This window comes from Hippopotamus amphibius, chromosome 16 (assembly GCF_030028045.1).
Source record: "Hippopotamus amphibius kiboko isolate mHipAmp2 chromosome 16, mHipAmp2.hap2, whole genome shotgun sequence".
Classification (NCBI taxonomy): Eukaryota; Metazoa; Chordata; class Mammalia; order Artiodactyla; family Hippopotamidae; genus Hippopotamus; species Hippopotamus amphibius.
Genome location: NC_080201.1, coordinates 18,472,267 through 18,489,851, shown reverse-complemented (window position 1 = coordinate 18,489,851; position 17,585 = coordinate 18,472,267). Strand labels below are relative to the sequence as shown.

Here is a 17,585-nt window from a genome sequence, read left to right as displayed (position 1 = left end):
CGCCCGCTCACATTCCTCCCCGCTGCGCTCACTTCCTCCGCCCGCCCCCCGGGCCGCCCCTCGGGGGCGGGGAGCAGGAGGGGCTCGGGCCGGCTCCTCCCTGAGGGGGAGCCCAGGCAGAGTGAAGCCCCCGGGGCGGGAGTACTTATTCCACGCCCTGGGGAGGCCCGATTCCTGTGTGACCTCGGGTGATGAGCCGCCCTCTCTGAGCCTCAGTTGAGGTACTTGTAAAATGGGGACATGCGCTTCCACCTCTTGGGGCTGCTTGAGGGCTCCGTGAGATGAGGCACTGGGTGCGCTGGCTCTGCGTCTTGTGTCTAGTGAACGCTCAGCGACATTTCTGTGATTCGGGGACACGGAAGGGTAGGCAGGAGCACAGAGGTCATTCCAGTCCTGCCCAGGGCCTCCCACCATTCCTAGGTACCCCCTCCCCATTTTCATCATCTCTCTCTTCCACCTCTTCTGCTCATCCCTGAAAACCAAACCCCCAGGAAGGTCCCATCCCTTCCCCCACCCTCCACGTCCTCTTGGAGGCAGCTGGGGATTCCTGCCCCTTCACTAGAGGCTGCTTCCTCCTTGGGAAGGAAGTACACCCATCCCCCTTGCCCAGCCCCGTTTGCCTCTTAGCATTGGATTCTTTAGCGAAGTTCTTTCATCTGTTTTATCTTTTACTGTCTCACCTCCTGGGGATTCCTTTACCCAAGCCATTTACTTCTTTGCTCTTAATTTTCTTTCACTTTCTACGCCACTGCTTCAGATAACTTATCCAGTTTGCTTTACTTTCATCTTTATCTTTCTTGGCCATTCCTTTAGCTATTTGTTTATCAGAAAACCCCAGAGGCCACCTCACACCTCTCTCCACTTTTTCTCCCTTTTATGACTCAGAGGGCTTTAGAATATCAGTAGTATCTTTCCAAACTACCTCAGACTCTGCACCCTCTGACCTCTAGCTCTGGGGCAGAATCAGGGATCAGAGTCGCCGGCCCTGCAGGAGGACCTCAGAGCTGATCCCTATTCTGGTCCCTAAACCAAAGTCATCTCAGCCAGGGTCTGTTGCTTTGGCTTGTCCTTCGTGCAACCTTCAGCTGCCTACAGCAGCAGCCTTCCAATGGACCCCCTGTTCGTGGTAGAGCCACATATTCTGAAGAGAAAGCCCAAGCTCTTCTGTTGGTCCACAAGGCCCTGCTCCATCTGGCCCCTCCAACCTCTCCAGCTGCATCTTTCCCCATTCTCCTCCCCAGCCTCAGCCTTTCTGGCTTCTTTCACTTCTCCAAGCTGAAGGAGTTTCTGTACAGCACCTGCACCTGGCAGAATGCCTTTCTATCTTCTGCCCCTACCCTCATTTACCAAACTCCTCTGTATGGAGCAGGCCTCAGCTTGGAGTACCACTTCTTCCCCAGAAGACTTCTCTGAAATACACCCCACCTCCCCACCACTCCACTTCACCCTCCCCTGGATTGTGTTCCCCTGGGGCACTTTCCCTTCATAGGACCCATTGCAGGGAGAAACGTGTTGGTGGAGATCTTTAATGTTTTTCATGCCCACTAGACTGTGGATTTCACATCGGTAGGACTGTTTTGGTCTCATCACCTTGGTATCTTTAGTCCTGGCCCCAACACATTTTTTAACTAAAGAATGAACAGGTGCCCCCTCCTTGGTCTTCCCTGATGCTCTGCAAAGCTTCTCCATAGTTCTCACCTGGCCCCCACACCTGGCCTCTCTCCTCAGGGGTGGGGTCAGGTGCTATGTAGGAAAGATAGGCCACTACAGCACAACTGAAATCTTAGACTCTGGGGGATTCTGTAGCTAGGATACAACTTCCCCCGTCCTACTCACTGGTCAAGTAGCCTGCACCGTCACGGTACTCATGGGCAATAATAACAGACAAAAAGAAAGAGACATTTGAGAAGCACAGACATTTCAAAAGAAAACATCTATCAGGAAAATGATTAGAAACATGAATCAAAAATTCAAAATTAGCCTAATAAACATATTACAAAAGATAAGGGAGCATATTAGCAATATGAAACAAGAAAATATAAAAAAGAACAAGCAGAAATATAAGGTAGAGAAAAATATAATTATCCCAATGATCTATGGCTTCATAACAAATTACCCCCAAACACAGTGGCTTAAAGTAACCAACAACAAAAATATTTATTTGCTCACAAATCTGCAAGCTGAGTAAGCTCATCTCTACTCCACAAGGCATCAGTTAGGGCTGGAGGATTCACTTTAAAGATGATTCATGGGAATTCCCTGGTGGTTCACTGGTTAGGACTCCTGCTTCCACTGCCAGGGTGTGTGTTTGGTCCCTGGTTGGGGAACTAAGATCTCACAAGCTGCGGGGTGTAGCCAAAAAAAAAAAAAGATGATTCACTCACATGACCAGCAATTGTTATTGGCTATAGGCTCAGAGCTCAGTGGGCCTGTGGACCAGCTCATTGGGTCCTCTGCATGTGGACCTCTCCCTGGGCTGCTTGGCTTCCTCATAGGGTAGTGGCTATAGTCCATGAGTAAGCATGCCAAGAAGCAGAACAGTTCTCTGGGCCTAGGCCTGGAAACGGGCACAGCATCACTTCTGCCATATTTTACTGCAAGCAGTTACAAAGCCCAGATTCACGGGTTGCGCAGACATAGAACCCATCTTTAGATGGGAGAAATATCAGAGAAATACAGGACCATGTGTTAAAATTATGACAATAATTGAAACAGCACAATTGGCAATCTAATAGCAGAAAGTTATAATTGAGAATGAATCAATAGATTGGAAAGACCAAGTTAAGGAATCCTCCTAAAAGAAGAAAGAGAAAACAGAAAGGAGATATGGGAGGATAGAAAAAGATATTCTAATATCTGCACAACAGGAATTCCAGAAAAAGTAAAATAAAAATGGAGAAAAAGTACAACATGAATGAACCTTGACAACATTATGCTAACTGTAGGAAGCCAGATACAAAGGTCACATATTATATGATTCCATTTGTAAGAAATATCCCGAATGGGGAAATCCACAGAGACAGGAGGCAGATTGGTGGTTAGGGGGAACGAGAGGATGGGGAGCAACTGCTAATGGGCGGAGGGTTTCCTTTTAGGGTGGTTAAAATGTTTTGGAACTAGAGATGGTGGTGGTACAACATTGTGGATATACTAAATGCCACTGAATTATTCACTTTAAAATGGTTAATTTTATGTGAATTTCACGTCAATAAAAATAAGTTGCTAGAACTATAGGGAGAAACTGATAAATACACCATGATAGTGGAAGATTTCACCACAAGTTCACACATATAAATAGATCAAGAAAAAAAAAACAGCAAGGATATAAAAGATTTTAACAACACAATTAATGAAACTGACCTAATGGACATGGTTATAGTTCCACATACAACAACTGGAAAATTCCTTATTTTGGTCAAGTATGCTTGGAAGATTTACAAAAATTGATTACTGGTTGAGAGGAATACCTCAACAGAACTTCTGCTTCCAATCATGATTGGGGCCAAATATTCATACAGAAAAGTTCACATGCCATAATTATATATAGTATATAGTTCACAAAATGAACTCACCAGGTAACCAGCACCCAGATCAAGATAGAACACTTTACCAACAATCCTGAGGCCCTTCCTTATGCCCTCTTCCAGTCATTACCTCCCTTACACATCATTGATCAGTTTTGCCTGTTTCTGTACTTTATAGAAATGGAATAATATGATAGGTATTATTTTATAGCTTGCATCTTTTACTCAAGATTGTTTTGTGAGATTCTTGCAAGTTGTGGTGTGTGACCATAATTTGTTCTTTTTCATTGCTCTGTACTCTTCTATGGAGTTAATATAGCACTGTTGACTTCTCTATTGTTGGGTTATTTTCAGTTTGAAATTATTAAAAATAATTCTCTAAATATTTGTTCATGTCTTTCAGTGCACACATGTGCAGGCATTTCTGCTGGGTCTTTTTTTCTTTCATATTTATTTATTTATTTTGGCTGTGCTGGATCTTCATTGTGGCATGCATGTGAGACCTAGTTCCCCAACCAGGGATTGAAGCTGGGCCACCTTCATTGGGAGCATGGAGTCTTACCCACTGAACCAAGGGAAGTCCCTCTGCTGGATATTTAGGGGGAAAAAAAAGTTAAATCCTTGGGTATATACATCTTTAACTTCTGTTAAAAATATTTATTTATTTATTTTTGGCTGTGTCGGGTCCCAATTGTGGCATGGGGGCTCTGTAGTTGCCGTAGGCAGGCTTAGTTGCCCTGCGGCATGTGGGATCTTAGTTCCCCAACCAGGGATCGAACCCTAGTCTCCTGCACTGGAAGGGGGACTCTCAACCACTGGATCACCAGGGAAGTCCCAATGTGTCTTTAACTTTAATAAATAATGTCACGGGGCAACTAAGCCTGTGTGCCACAACTACTGAGTCCACCATGCTGCAACTACTGAAGCCCTCACGCCTAGAGCCCATGCTCCACAACAAGAGGAGCCACCACAATGAGAAGCCCACGCTCTCCACAACTAGAGAAAGGCCACGCACAGCAACGAAGACCCAATGCAGCCAAAAATACATCAATAAATAAGTAAATTCTTAAATAAATAATGTCAGAATGCTTTTGAAAGCAGCTTTTATCTGTTTACACCCCCACCAGCAGGGTGTGAGAGTACCTACTGCTCCACATCCTTACCAGCACTTGGTGTTGTTTATCTGTTGAATTTGTTATCTTTTTTGGTGAATTTTATTTTGCATTTCCTTAGTGACTAGTAAGGTTGACTACCTTTTCTTTTTCTTTTTTTTTTTTTTGTAATATTTACTTATTTGGCCGTGCCAGGTCTTAGTTGTGGCACTTGGGATCTTCGTTGCAGCATGCGGGATCTTTTTTAGTTGTGGCATGAGAACTCTTAGATGCGGCATGTGGGATCTAGCTCCCTGACTAGGGATCAAACCTGGACCCCGTGCATTGGGAGCATGGAGTCTTAGCCACTGGACTACAAGGGAAATCCCTGAGTTTTATACTTTTTTGCATTTGGATCAAAAACATATTCAAATAAATTTTATTTTGTATGTTGTATTCTGCATGGTATGAGCTCGGGGTCAATATTCTTTTTTTTTTCTTCCCCCAAATGGATATCCCAGTTTGTCCTTATGGGTTCATTCTTATTTATTTATTTATTTATTTATTTATTTATTTATTTATTTATTTATTTATTTTCAGCTGTATTGGGTCTTCATTGCTGTGCACGGGCTTTCTCTAGTTTGGGTGATCTGGGGCTACTCTTCCTTGTGGTGTATGGGCTTCTCAGTGTGGTGGCTTCTCTTGTGGAGCACGGGCTCTAGGCGTGCAGGCTTCAGTAGTTGCAGCATGGCAGGCTCAATAGCTGTGGCTGACAGGCTCTAGAGCACAGGCTCAGTAGTTGTGGTGCACGGGCTTAGTTGCTCCGTGCCACGTGGGATCATCCCAGACCAGGGATGGAACCCGAGTCCCCTGTATTGGCAGGCAGATTCTTAACCACTGCACCACCAGGGAAGTCCCTTATGGGTTCATTCTTGTTCTCCTCCACCTCACATCCAGCTTTCCTTCTTAACTCTGGCCCAGCTTACCTATACAGATTTAAGATCCAACACCAGATCAAGCAGCCTTTTCCATTGTCTCCTACATGTGCACTAAGTCTGATTCCTAAAATAAATCTCTTATTTTATATCATTCATTGTGGATCTACTTATCTGATCAAACATTTACTTATATGATACTCTTAAAGTGGGAAGACTCACTCTACTTGATATCAAGACTTGCTTTAAAGTTGCCATGATTAAGACATTGTGGTGCTGATACTACAATAAACAAATAACCCAAATAAATGGAACAGAATTCAAAGAGAGACCCACACATATATGGACACAATTTATATCATAGGTGGCACTGTAGTCTCTGCTAATTTCAGGTTCCCATGGAAGGAACTTAGATCTGCCTCTGATCCACCCTTGTGGACTGGGAAAGTAGCCAAAGATGGAAGGTGTGTAGTAAGCTGAGCACATGGCACTAGTTTCCTTTCTTTTCTTTTTAAGACTTGATTTCTCTGACTCCATTAAAAAATCAATTTAAGAAAAAAAAAAGGAGGACCTTATCTGAAAAATCTAAAAGCTTTACAGCTTTCTCTTTTGATATTTCCAAACAAGTTACTTTATGCTATAAAAGGTATCACCCTTTAAAAACAGAAAAACAAAAGCACACAAAATTTGAACCTTTCAGAGAGAGATTGGGAAAATACCGCTGTCACACTCCATGATGGGATCAACTCTGAACTTGATTCCTTAGTGCTCTTCTGTAGGCTCAGGCTTTTAGAATAAGAATAAGGTAAGATGCTTCTGCCTTTCCTGAGAAAGACAAAGCTAGAGGCCAATGGGAACCACCCATCTTGAGCGGCTGGTGCTAGAACATAAGACCCCTCACCAATCAAGAACCCACCAGACCCAACACCCCTCCCCATGAAGAAGGAAGGACGTTCACACTTGGCTCTGTATCCAAAATATTTATTCTCAGTTTGGGTCTGGATGACTAGAAGAGGAATTTTGTGAGACTTTGCCACAGTGACTTCCGGGGGACTGGTCAGGTCACTAGAGCCATAGGATGAGGATTGAGAAGGTGGCAGCAGCCATGAGGCCTAGAACGAGGTATGGCCAAGCTTTTAAGGGCCTCTGGGGGGCCTGATTGGTTGGCCACGTGTTTCCCACCCGGTGTTTGGCCAGGTGTTCACTCTGAGGTTGAGTCAGGAGGTGGGAGTGGCAAGACGTGCCCACCTGCCTGTTTGGAAATTCATCCTCTGCAGGGCTCTGGCCACTGTTTTCCTCTCTCACCTGGGGGTGAAAGTCAGCTGTCAGCAGCTTCCACAGCACCCCCGCTCCAAACTGCTCCAACCACTGAACCATCTTTTTGTCCAGCCCAGCATACCTGTTCCACCTGTCTGAAGACCCGCAGCAGGTTTCCACGGAGGACACCCTGAAGCTCTTCCTCCCTCCAGCCATGCCTCAGCAACTCCTCTATCAGTACCGGGTATGTGGACACATCCTCCAGCCCCTCAGGGAACCTGTGTGGCCACCAGCTGGCTAGTTGTGGACCCGATCCTGCCCTAGGGCCCACTGTCGCACCAGCCCCAACCACATATGGGAAATAAAGGTTTAAAATAAATTAAACCACATATTCTTCAGGCTACTGAATGGAACTCTGGAAGCTCCTTGAAGACTGGGCTTCTGCAGCATTTACCTGCTCAGCAGGTGGTCAGCCTACACCACTGTCTGCTGGGATGGGTGTGGAGCATGTGCTGGGTAGATGAGCTCTCCTGGGAGGGGGTGGGGTACTTAACAACTGTGATGGCCTGGAATGGGATTGGGTCCACTGGGCCATAGGAGGGACAGGGAGAATCTAAGAAACAGGTCCTAGGAGTGGGGAGATGTCAAGTGGCTCAGAGACCAGAGTCTGGAGGCCTAAAGGATGGGAGGACCATGGGATGAGGAACTGAGACTAAAGGACTCCTCACTTTACCCCCACCCAAGACAAACCCCAGGGAAACACTCACCGGCCAGACCCATCATAATTTCCGCTAATCCCGATGAACTCAGATCCAATGACTGCCCTGATGTGGTCAAAGTGATCTAGGGGGCGAGGGTTGTGGTGGGCAGCATGAGGCTGGAGTTAGATCCTGGGACCAGCCTGGGTCTGGGGAAGCTCAGCTTGGCCAAGTCTCCTGCCCACAGCACTCCAGGACATAACAGCTGACTCCACAGAGCTCCCAGCCCTTTGTGAGTTATGAAGTGGCCACAGGCTAGACACTGGACCCAGAGTAAACCTCAAGGCCACCAACCCCTTTGGACCTTTTCCCGCCCAGGAACCACCATGTCTCTGGGTTCCTTGCAAGCCTGGTCACAGGGCTCTGCCTGTGCTGTACAGAGATGTGGGAGCAAAAGTGAGACTCAGAGGGAGAGGCAATTGCTTCCTCTAAACCCATCAACACGGGTTGAAGCCCCAGATCTGGGTTCAGGGCAGTGAAGAGCTGTGTCTGCTTCCCTGGGCTGTTGGGGAGCCTGCCCAGGGCCCAGCAGGTGTGCTAGATGGCTAGAGCTGTCCTGAGGGCCCCAGTGGCCACAGGCCAAGCTACAACTGCACAAGGAGTCGAAGTGGGGCTCACCTGCCACGGTGGACACATTAGCAAGCAGGTTACACTGCAGCACCCCCATGGACAGCGACACCATCACAATGCCACCATTTTTCTTCTACATGGATAAACAAATGGACACTCAGCTTGGCCCTTCCAGCCTGATGGCCTGCCAACTAGACCCTGGGGGCCCTAATAGGGTAAGTGCTCAGTCCTGGCCTGAGGGGTTGGGTAAGGCTTCACTTCTCTTGGTCCCTGGATGGAACTGATTTGGTCTTGAGGTTCAGAGCTGGGGGAGGGTTAACCAGCTTTGGGTCCAAGGGTAAGTGAGGCCTGGGCTGGTAGGGTCAAGGATCTTTGGATGAAGCACGCCTAGTCCCGGGTGTGAGGGCTGGGGTGGCTGCTCACCAGAAGCTGCAGGATGTCATCGGGGACATTCAGCATATTGTCGCACACAGCCTTGGCAGCTGAGTGGGAGAAGATCACAGGAGCCCTAGACACCTTCAGCGCTTGCCGCACCAAGGTGTCCGACCCATGGGACAAGTCCACCATCATGCCCAGGCGGTTCATCTCTCCTATCACCTTCTGTAGGGACAGGTGGGGTTTTTTTGGGGGGGGGGGGGTTAGGTGTGCCTATCTGTAGGGAATGGGTGGGGTAGGGTATGGAAAAGGAGTCCTTACCTCACCAAAGCTTGTCAACCCACTGATGTTGGTGTAGAAGTGTTGAAACTTGGTGGAACTCTCTGCCCTGAAGGACAGCCAAAGGAGGGCTATCTAGCAGGCCACACCTTGGCCAACTGGATATCCAGGCTCTTTATCCATCCATCCTACCTCAGAATAGGGTAAAGATCCAGACCAGCTGCTTTCTGAGAGTGTGAGGGACCTGCTCAGAGTCCAGCCTCCCTCTGTGGACCCCTCTGTCCTTACTTCTCTGGTAGTTTCCCCACCATGCGTCTACCATTCCACCCTGGCCAGGCACTGCTCACCAAGGCGTGTTGCAGGTGAAGGTGAGTGTCAGGTAGCGTACTCCCAGGAGATAGAAACTGCGCAGCACAGAGAGGCTGCTGTCTAGTGAGTGCCCACCCTCCACGCCAATAAGGCAGGCCAGCTTTTGAGTACTGTTCAGTCCTAGAAAAGGTTAGAGAATCAAGTGGTCAGAGCCCAGGGCCAGAACCACCAGAGTGAGCCCCTGACTATCCTCCCATTCCCCAGCCCACCTTTGGCTGAGGTCACAAGCTCCAGTTCAGAGTAGGAAGCACACATGCGACGAATGAGGTCAATCTGCTCCAGCGTGAGACGCACAGCATCCTGGTCCTGGGTGTGGCATGGGGCGGAGGCTGACCAGAACTGGGGGTTAGCAACAGGGGTCCAATGAGACCAGGGTGGTCTCCAATGCCCTTGGCCTCCTACTCCTCCAGCGCCCCCAAGGTATTCATCTGGGTCAGCGGCCCCGAGTGTGGCACTACATGAGCCCATGGTACCTTGACGACTATTCAGCTTGCTGCCAGCAGCCAAACTGGCAGGACACATCATGGCCTGCTGTTTGTCCATGTGCTACGTGAATGCCCCAAAGGCAATCCACCATATCCTTTGTGGTTTCAGAGCCCCCACACTCACCAGGGATTTTTCTGATCACTTTATGCCTCCACAGAACCTGGGCACCCATGCAGCTGGCCTGTCTTGACCTCCAACACCCCTACACTCTCCAGCAGCCACGTGATGGCATACAGCGTGTCCTACGATAGTCAGAGGCCTGTCTACCCAGGTTCCTGCGGCCCCCACATTCTGCAGCGGCCATTAAGTGTGTCCCTCTGGTACCTGTGCACCCACAAGGCCATCCCTGAGCTTGTTCAGGCTGGTTTGGCCAAGACTGAAATTGCGCAGGTTCACATCTTGCAGCTTGTTCTGGAAACGCTGTTTCAGGAGCAGGGGCAGGTGGTTGTGGCTAGGGGTGTTAAGACAAAGTAAGAGTAGGGGACATGGCCTCCAGGTCATGGACCTGTCCTGTCCCACCCCACCTCCCCACCTCACACAGATGACAGTCCTGAGGAGCAGCTCTTAGGTAGGGGGTGCCACCAGCAACGGGGTAATGGGGAGGAAGGCGCCATGGGTGATGGAGGAGAAAGGGGTGGTGTGAGGGAGCCTTCTCTCTAGCCCTTCACGCTCCGGACCTCCTCTCCCGCCCAGGGGTGGGTTCAGCCCCCACCAGACAGCACGACGCACGTACGTACCCATCCACGAGCCGGAAGTCCCGCATCAGGGCCCGCGCGCGCTCCTGCAGACTCGGGGCTCCGGAGGTACCTGGCGTTGTTGGGGTGCCTGTCGCAGTTGGGGCACTGGAGGTGTCCGGCCTGGTCGCGGCGCTAGGGCTCCAGGCGCTGGTAGCGCCCTGCGTGGTCTGCGCGCAGGTTACCGGCCGCAGCAGCAGCCACAGCAGGAGCAGCAGACGCAGAGGCCGCTGGGTGAGTGCGTGGGGACCCTCAAGGCCTGCGGGCAGCATGCTGCACAGGACCGAGCGGGCGGGCAGACGCGGGTCTCGAGAGCCTGAGAGGGGCGGGCGAGGGACAGAGGGCGACGATGGGGTCCTGACCGTCGACGTAGGTGACCCAGTGGCGTGGCCTCGTGAGAAGCGGCTGGAGTCTGGGCGCTTCACAGACGCGCCGGGATCGTCAATGCCGCCGCACAGCGTGGCCGCCAGGGGGCGGTACGACCTTCCCGCCCCAACTAGGACGGCGCACCAGTGGGCCAGGCAAGCCTCTGTCGCGAGCGCCCACTAGCGACGCATCGCGGGTTTTCTCCGCCCCTGCTCCCGGCCCTGCACCCACCCCTCCCCGAGCTCTGTGACCCTACTGACCCGGGAAGGAGGCCTGTGATGGAACCGGGAGGGGCCCAGGAATCTTCCTAATTTCACCTCTAGCCAGACAGGTCGCAGGTCCATATGGGATTTTAGTAGCAGGGATATGCCTGCCCTCCAACTGGTTAAATATTCTATGAAATTCTAGGAAGAGTTAGAATTTAGAAGAGTGGATTAGATCTGTATATTTTGACTGACAGAAAAAAAGATTCCCTATATATATATTTTTTTTAATAAATTTATTTATTTATTGGTTGCAATGGGTCTTCATTGCTGTGTGTGGATTTTCTCTAATTATGCTGAGCAGGAGCTACTCTTCGTTGTGGTGCGTGGGTTCCTCACTGCAGTGGCCTCTCCTGTTGCAGAGCATGGGCTCTAGGTGCATGGGCTTCAGGAGCTGCAGCACATGGGCTCAGTAGTTGTGGCACACGGGCTTAGTTGCTCTGCAGCATGTGAGATCTTCCCCCACCAGGGATCGAACCCATGTCCCCTACATGGGCAGGTGGATTCTTTTTTTTTTTTTTAATTTTTAATGTTTTTATTTTTTACAATAAACTGCATTTATTTAGTGTACAATTTGGTATCCCAATCTCCCAATTTATTCCCCCCCCAACCCTCCCCACTTTCCCCACTTGGTGTCCATATATTTGTTCTCTACATCTGTGTCTCTATTTCTGCCTTGCAAACAGGTTGATTTGTACCATTTTTCTATAGTCCACATATATGTGTTAATATACAATATTTGTTTTTCTCTTTCTGACTCACTTCACTCTGTATGACAGTCTCTAGGTCCATCCATGCCTCTAAAAATGTCCCAGTTTCATTGCTTTTCACAGCTGAGTAATATTCCATTGTATGTATGTACCCTATGTACCACATCTTCTTTATCCATTCATCTGTTGATGGACATTTAGGTTGCTTCCATGTCCTGGCTATTGTAAATAGTGCTGCAATGAACATTGGAGTGCATGGGTCTTTTTGAATGATGGTGTTCTCTGGGTATATGCCCAGTAATGCGACTGCTGGGTCATATGGTAGTTCTATTTTTAGTTTTTCAGGGAACCTCCATACTGTTTTCCATAGTGGCTGTATCAGTTTACATTCCTACCAGCAATGCAAGAGCGTTCCCTTTTCTCCACACCCTCTCCAGCATTTACTGTTTGTCGATTTTCTGATGATGCCCATTCTAACCGGTGTGAGGTGATACCTCATTGTAGTTTTGATTTTCATTTCTCTAATAATTGGTGATGTTGAGCAGCTTTTCATGTGCCTCTTGGCCATCCGTATGTCTTCCTTGGAGAAATACCTATTTAGGTCTTCTGCCCATTTTTTGATTGGGTTGTTTGTTTTTTTGATATTGAGCAGGATAAACTGTTTATATATTTTGGAGATTAATCCTTTGTCTGTTGATTCGTTTGCAAATATTTTCTCCCATTCTGAGGGTTGTCTTTTCGTCTTGCTTATAGTTTCCTTTGCTGTGCAGAAGCTTTTTGTGTGTGTGTGTGTGTGTGTGTGTGTGTGTGTGCAGAAGCTTTGAAGTTTCATTAGGTCCCATTTATTTATTTTTGTTTTTATTTCCATTATTCTAGGGGGGATCAAGAAAAGATCTTGCTGTTATTTATGTCAAAGAGTGTTCTTCCTATGTTTTCCTCTAGGAGTTTTATAGTGTCTGGCCTTACATTTAGGTCTTTCCCTATATATTTTTAACGAAAATGGAATTTAAGAATAATATTTATGGGAGACCATTTTGTTTTAGTATCTCGTATTAAAATTTACGTCTGTACATATGTTGATAGACACACACAAAAAAGACCCTAGGGGAATATAGATACTAAACATTAGTTAATAGTAGGCATCTTGGGAAGGGGGTTACCTACTCCCTGGTCAATTTAGGTCTCATCTTTTTTGGTATATGGTCATCCTGGCTGAGGGAAGTCGGAGGCAGTGCAGGTGCAAGCTGGCCATGGTGGTAAGAGGTTCATGGATGCACCAGCACAGTAGCTGAGCCTTGAAAGGATGGGGCTTGGATCCTGCAGGGGAGTAGAGAGGGCATCTTGGCTTGGTCAATAGCCCAGGTAAAGGTCTGGTTTGAGCAGGATGACTGTGCTGTGGGAGAAGAGCTGGAAGAGCCTCCAAGGCACAGAGTAGCAGGACAAGGTCCGGTTAGGGCCCTTGGTACTAAGAGCATGAGAGGCTTAGTCTCCTAAGGAGATGCAGAAATCCTCCTCCAAGACAAGGTGGTTTCCAGGCTGGCCAGTGGCCTGGATAGTATAAGTCATTGTTTTCTGAAGAAAAAGCCATGGTTTAGGGGGAACTGATCTCAGAACTGCAGTTGGGTGGCATCTGAGTCTCCTGGGCCTGCATCAGGTCCTGTCAGGCTGAGAGGGGCCAACAACACAGATTGAAATCTAGCCTGAGTTGTACCCCCTTTTGCATTTGCATGTGTCTTCTCTCTCCTGGACTCCCGGATAAGCTGGCCTCCCCTCTTGGTGCCAGAGGGGACTTGGCCTCTGGTGACCACTGCCCCCATCCATCACTGCCCCTTTCTCATGCCTGGGGTTAAGGACGAAGTCTGACCCAGCTCCTCTGGTTTGCCTTCCTCAGCTCAGGAAGGACCAAGGAGGGTGGGAGTGTTTATATTTTGGTCACTCATACATCTGAGCTGACCTACCATGGAGGTCTTCATTTAAGTGACATTAAACAACATAATGAATGATGACTTTGCTAATAGTTTCTCAAAAGTGCAGAAGCTTTTTTTTTTTTTTAATAAATTTGACCCCAGCTATTTAAATTGCTTTGTTTTATTTATTTATTTAAAATTTTATTTATTTTATTTTTTATTTATTGGCTGCATTGGGTCTTCGTTGCTGTGCACAGGCTTTCTGTAGTTGCAGAGAGTGGGGGCTACTCTTCATTGCAGTGTGTGGGCTTCTCATTGCTGTGTCTTCTCTTGTTGCGGAGCATGGGCTCTACGCTATCGGGCTTCAGTAGTTGCGACTCGTGGGCTCAATAGTTGTGGCCTGAGGGCTTTAGAGCACAGGCTCAGTAGTTCTGGCACATGGGCTTAGTTGCTCCATGGTATGTGGGATCTTCCTGGACCAGGGCTCGAACCTGTGTCCCTTGCATTGGCAGGTGGGTTCCTAACCACTGTACCACCAGGGAAGTCCAGAAGCTTTTCATATACAGTTGTTTCCTATATTAGTCTTAGGTAAAAGGAGAGGGCATAAAATAAAAGAAGCAAAAAGAAAAACAAATAAAAAACAAAAATAAAAAAATAATAAAATAATAAAAAATAAAAAACATTTAAAAAAGGTGAGGGCATAATGTTTATAGTTAATTTTAAAATGTTATCAAATTAATGCATACACGGTTTCAAACGTCTGGTTTTGGTTGACTAAGTAAATAAATCGAAGTTACACTCCTCCTGACAGTAATTAGAAAAGTTGGGCAAAATATAAAAAGGATCTTCTTGAGGGCATCAAGGAGTTAACAAGATATTGAAAAATTACTTGTGAAGGATCCAGGGAGTGGGGAAACCCAGAGGTGGGCCAGGTCTTTGGGCTGTTTCTTCCACTAGAGACTTTGTGGGGCTAAGGAAGTAGAGATTAGTGTCCAGGGTCCACCAAAGGTAAGGGAGAACCCTGAGGAGTTGCAACACAAGAGAACACACTCTAGGGGAAAGAGTGAATCAGGCCTCAGCAATTTTGGATATCAAGCAATTGTCTCTCAACTCCAGATCCAGCCTTCTGTTATTCTCTGCTCTGTGAGGCTGGGGCTTGAACTCTTGAAACCACATTTCCTAGCCGCCCAGCTGGCTTCCTATTACATTCCGCCAATAGGAGCCACCAGGGAAAGGGAAATGGAAAAACAGGAGAAGAAAAGAGGAATGTCTCTCCCATTTTTCCTCTTTATGTCTGTGTGGCTCCAGCAATGGCAGTTGGCTGCGAACTCCAACTTCTGGCCATCGTAAAGCAGTCCTGTCATACCTATTCAGAACATCTGTACCTACTGAGCAGAACCTTAGATACCTGAGAGGTCTGAGCGCCAGCAACACAGGATCCTCCTAAAACTTCTGTCTTCTAGTAACCTCCACCTCTTCCCATTTTCCCCTAATTGGACCTTGAGCTGGATCAGCTCAGCTTGGAAGGATCTGAAATGGGATTCAGGTGATCTTAGAGCGCTTGCTGCTCAATCCATCCAAAAGAAGCCAAGCAAGGAGAGAATGGGTGAAACAAATAGAAAGCACTATTAGAACTTTCTGAGTAACAGTTCGGAGACCAGCCAACTTGAACCCTTAGGCAAGAGGAAAAATGTGTACTCCTATACACATTTTAAATGTATTTTTAATGGTTGATTTTTCCAGACTATTAAAATAGTTGAAAAATATTAAAGAACTGAAAAGTAGATGTATTAAAACTCACATTATTTTATGTTTCCATACTTTATTTATACTCAAGCCAGAATTATAATTTTAATTTCCTGGCTTTAATGGAAACAAACTCATGAATAATATTTTCAAAACCTGCTTCTTTGATTAGTTCATTTTCTATTGATAGATTGAATGTTTGACAATTTCTGTTGACCATGAGATAGTCTTAAATAACTTTTAAATAACTGCAGCTTACTAAGACTTGATGCTACCATAACTAGTATAGCTAAAAATTTTTTCAAGGCTATTCCCAAATTTGGATACGATTCCACTAAGCAAAATTTGTGAATCAATTTTAGAAGATCCAAACACAGTGCTGATTTTATATTACAAAGCATCAATGTTGCATGTTTATTAAAACTGTCAGTTGGAATTTCTATACGACTTAAAATTTCAGAATATATGAGGCAACTCAGTGGCTGCTTTTGACAGATCTGATGTATTCATAGAACATAACTTTTCTCTAGTTAAAAATTCAAAATATGAAGACTCTTTGTTTAAATTTTTATACCTCCATTTCAGATGTGCAATTAGGACATCTATAATCTCAATTCCTATTTGATGTGCACTTTCCCATAATAATTGATATTCTCATTAGGTGGTTTGTGTGTTTCCAATCTCTCTCTCCTTTTGTTGAAAATATATTTACTTTCCTTCATTTTTGAAGAATGTTTTCACTGTCCACAGAATTCAACATTGGTAGTTACTTTTTTTTTTTTTTTTTTTGGAGGAGAAAGAAAGAGTGGCTTTATTTCTTTGCCAGGCAAGGGGGGAACACAGTAGGCTAGCGCCTCAAGAACTGTGCCCTCCCCTCACTGGGGAATAGAGAGAGGTTATATAGTCAGGGGTAGTGGTCAGAGGTATGTTATAAGGATCAAGGCAGTAACAGTCTTGCATTCTTTCTTCTGCAAAGTTTCAGAAGGGTGGGGTTGCTGACAAGATTAGGGTGTGTGCAGGATTTTGGTAGTCTCCTAATCTTGGTGAGTTTCTCTGGAACATTGGTAGTTACTTTCCTCAGGCTAAAGATATTCCACTGTGGGCAGATTTCTCTTATTTCTGTTGAAAATTCAGTTGTCAGTTTTATTGTTGTTCCTCAAGTTAATATGATTTTTTTTTTTTTTTTGGTGGCCATACCTCGCGGCTTGCAGGATTTTAGTTCCCTGACCAGGGATTGAACCTGGGCCCTAGCAGTGAAATTGCCGAGTCTTAACCTTTGGACCACAAGGAAATTCCCTAATGTGATTTGTTTTAATATGACAGCTTTTAAGATAATCTTTGGGGGAATTTCCTGGCAGTCCAGTGGTTAGGACTCTGCATTCTCACTGCCGAGAACCCGGGTTCAGTCCCTGGTTGGGGAGCTAAAATCCCAAAAGCTGTGTGGCACGGCAAAAAGAAACAAAAAACAAAAAAACAAACAAACAACCTTTGGTCTTTGACTCCTTGAAGTTTGATTTTGAAATGCATTTGGCATTATTATGAATAGTGCTGCTGTAAATACTATTTCATATACCCTTTGGGGAACTGGGGAACATACATACGCATTGCTCTTGGATATATGCCTGGGATGAAATTGCTCACTCATGGGATATGTGTAGATTATTAGTATTTACTATTATTTTTTTATCATGTTATTACCACTCAATGTATTAACTCAATTTTGGCTATTATCAGTGCAGTTGCTATTATCATTGGTGGACTGGGGGAAGATGGGGTGGTTGTCTAAGTGGCCTGAACCTCTTAGAGAGGAAGTCCCCGAGGAGCAGGGGAGGGGGTGGGCTCACATCCAGAGCAGTCCAGCCATTGGCGGCCCATGGCCCATTAAGTAGCCTGACATTCTGGGCTGTGTCCAAATGGGAGCAAAGATCATTTGTGATCCAGGCGTTCTCTTCTTGGGAATCTGAACCAGAATTCCCTGAAAGATCCCCAAGTGGTACACAGTGGGTCAGGATATGGACTGAGGTGAGCGACTCAGAGGGAACCGAGTAAGGTCCCCACTCCCGCAGCCAGAGCCACCCACTGTCTCCTTCCAGCGCTGAGCCAGACCACCTGGGTTTCCTCAGGGCACTGCTAACAGGTCTTCCTTGAGTGTCTGGTGGCTGAACTGTAGGACCCCCCACCAAACCCCAGTATTGGGCGCCTTCACCGCAGACCC

The 17,585-nt window shown here is 46.8% G+C and overlaps 1 protein-coding gene across 2 annotated transcripts; it reads right to left on the bottom strand.

Moving 5' to 3' along the window:
- Nucleotides 1-6,556: 6,556 nt before the first annotated feature.
- Nucleotides 6,557-10,650, bottom strand: LOC130838961 (dipeptidase 3-like). Of its 2 annotated transcripts, none has more exons than XM_057712710.1 (10): nucleotides 10,382-10,650; nucleotides 9,969-10,095; nucleotides 9,368-9,497; nucleotides 9,137-9,278; nucleotides 8,832-8,898; nucleotides 8,559-8,735; nucleotides 8,184-8,268; nucleotides 7,575-7,650; nucleotides 6,950-7,085; nucleotides 6,557-6,855 (listed from the first exon to the last, which is right to left on the bottom strand). In XM_057712710.1, the coding sequence occupies exons 1-10, from the start codon at nucleotides 10,648-10,650 to the stop codon at nucleotides 6,616-6,618; spliced, it is 1,449 nt and encodes a 482-aa protein (XP_057568693.1). In that variant the 3' UTR covers nucleotides 6,557-6,615. The 2 variants fall into 2 exon arrangements, with proteins under 2 accessions (XP_057568693.1, XP_057568694.1); XM_057712711.1 differs by having other exon boundaries at nucleotides 8,184-8,265.
- Between the last annotated feature and the right edge of the window lie 6,935 nt (nucleotides 10,651-17,585).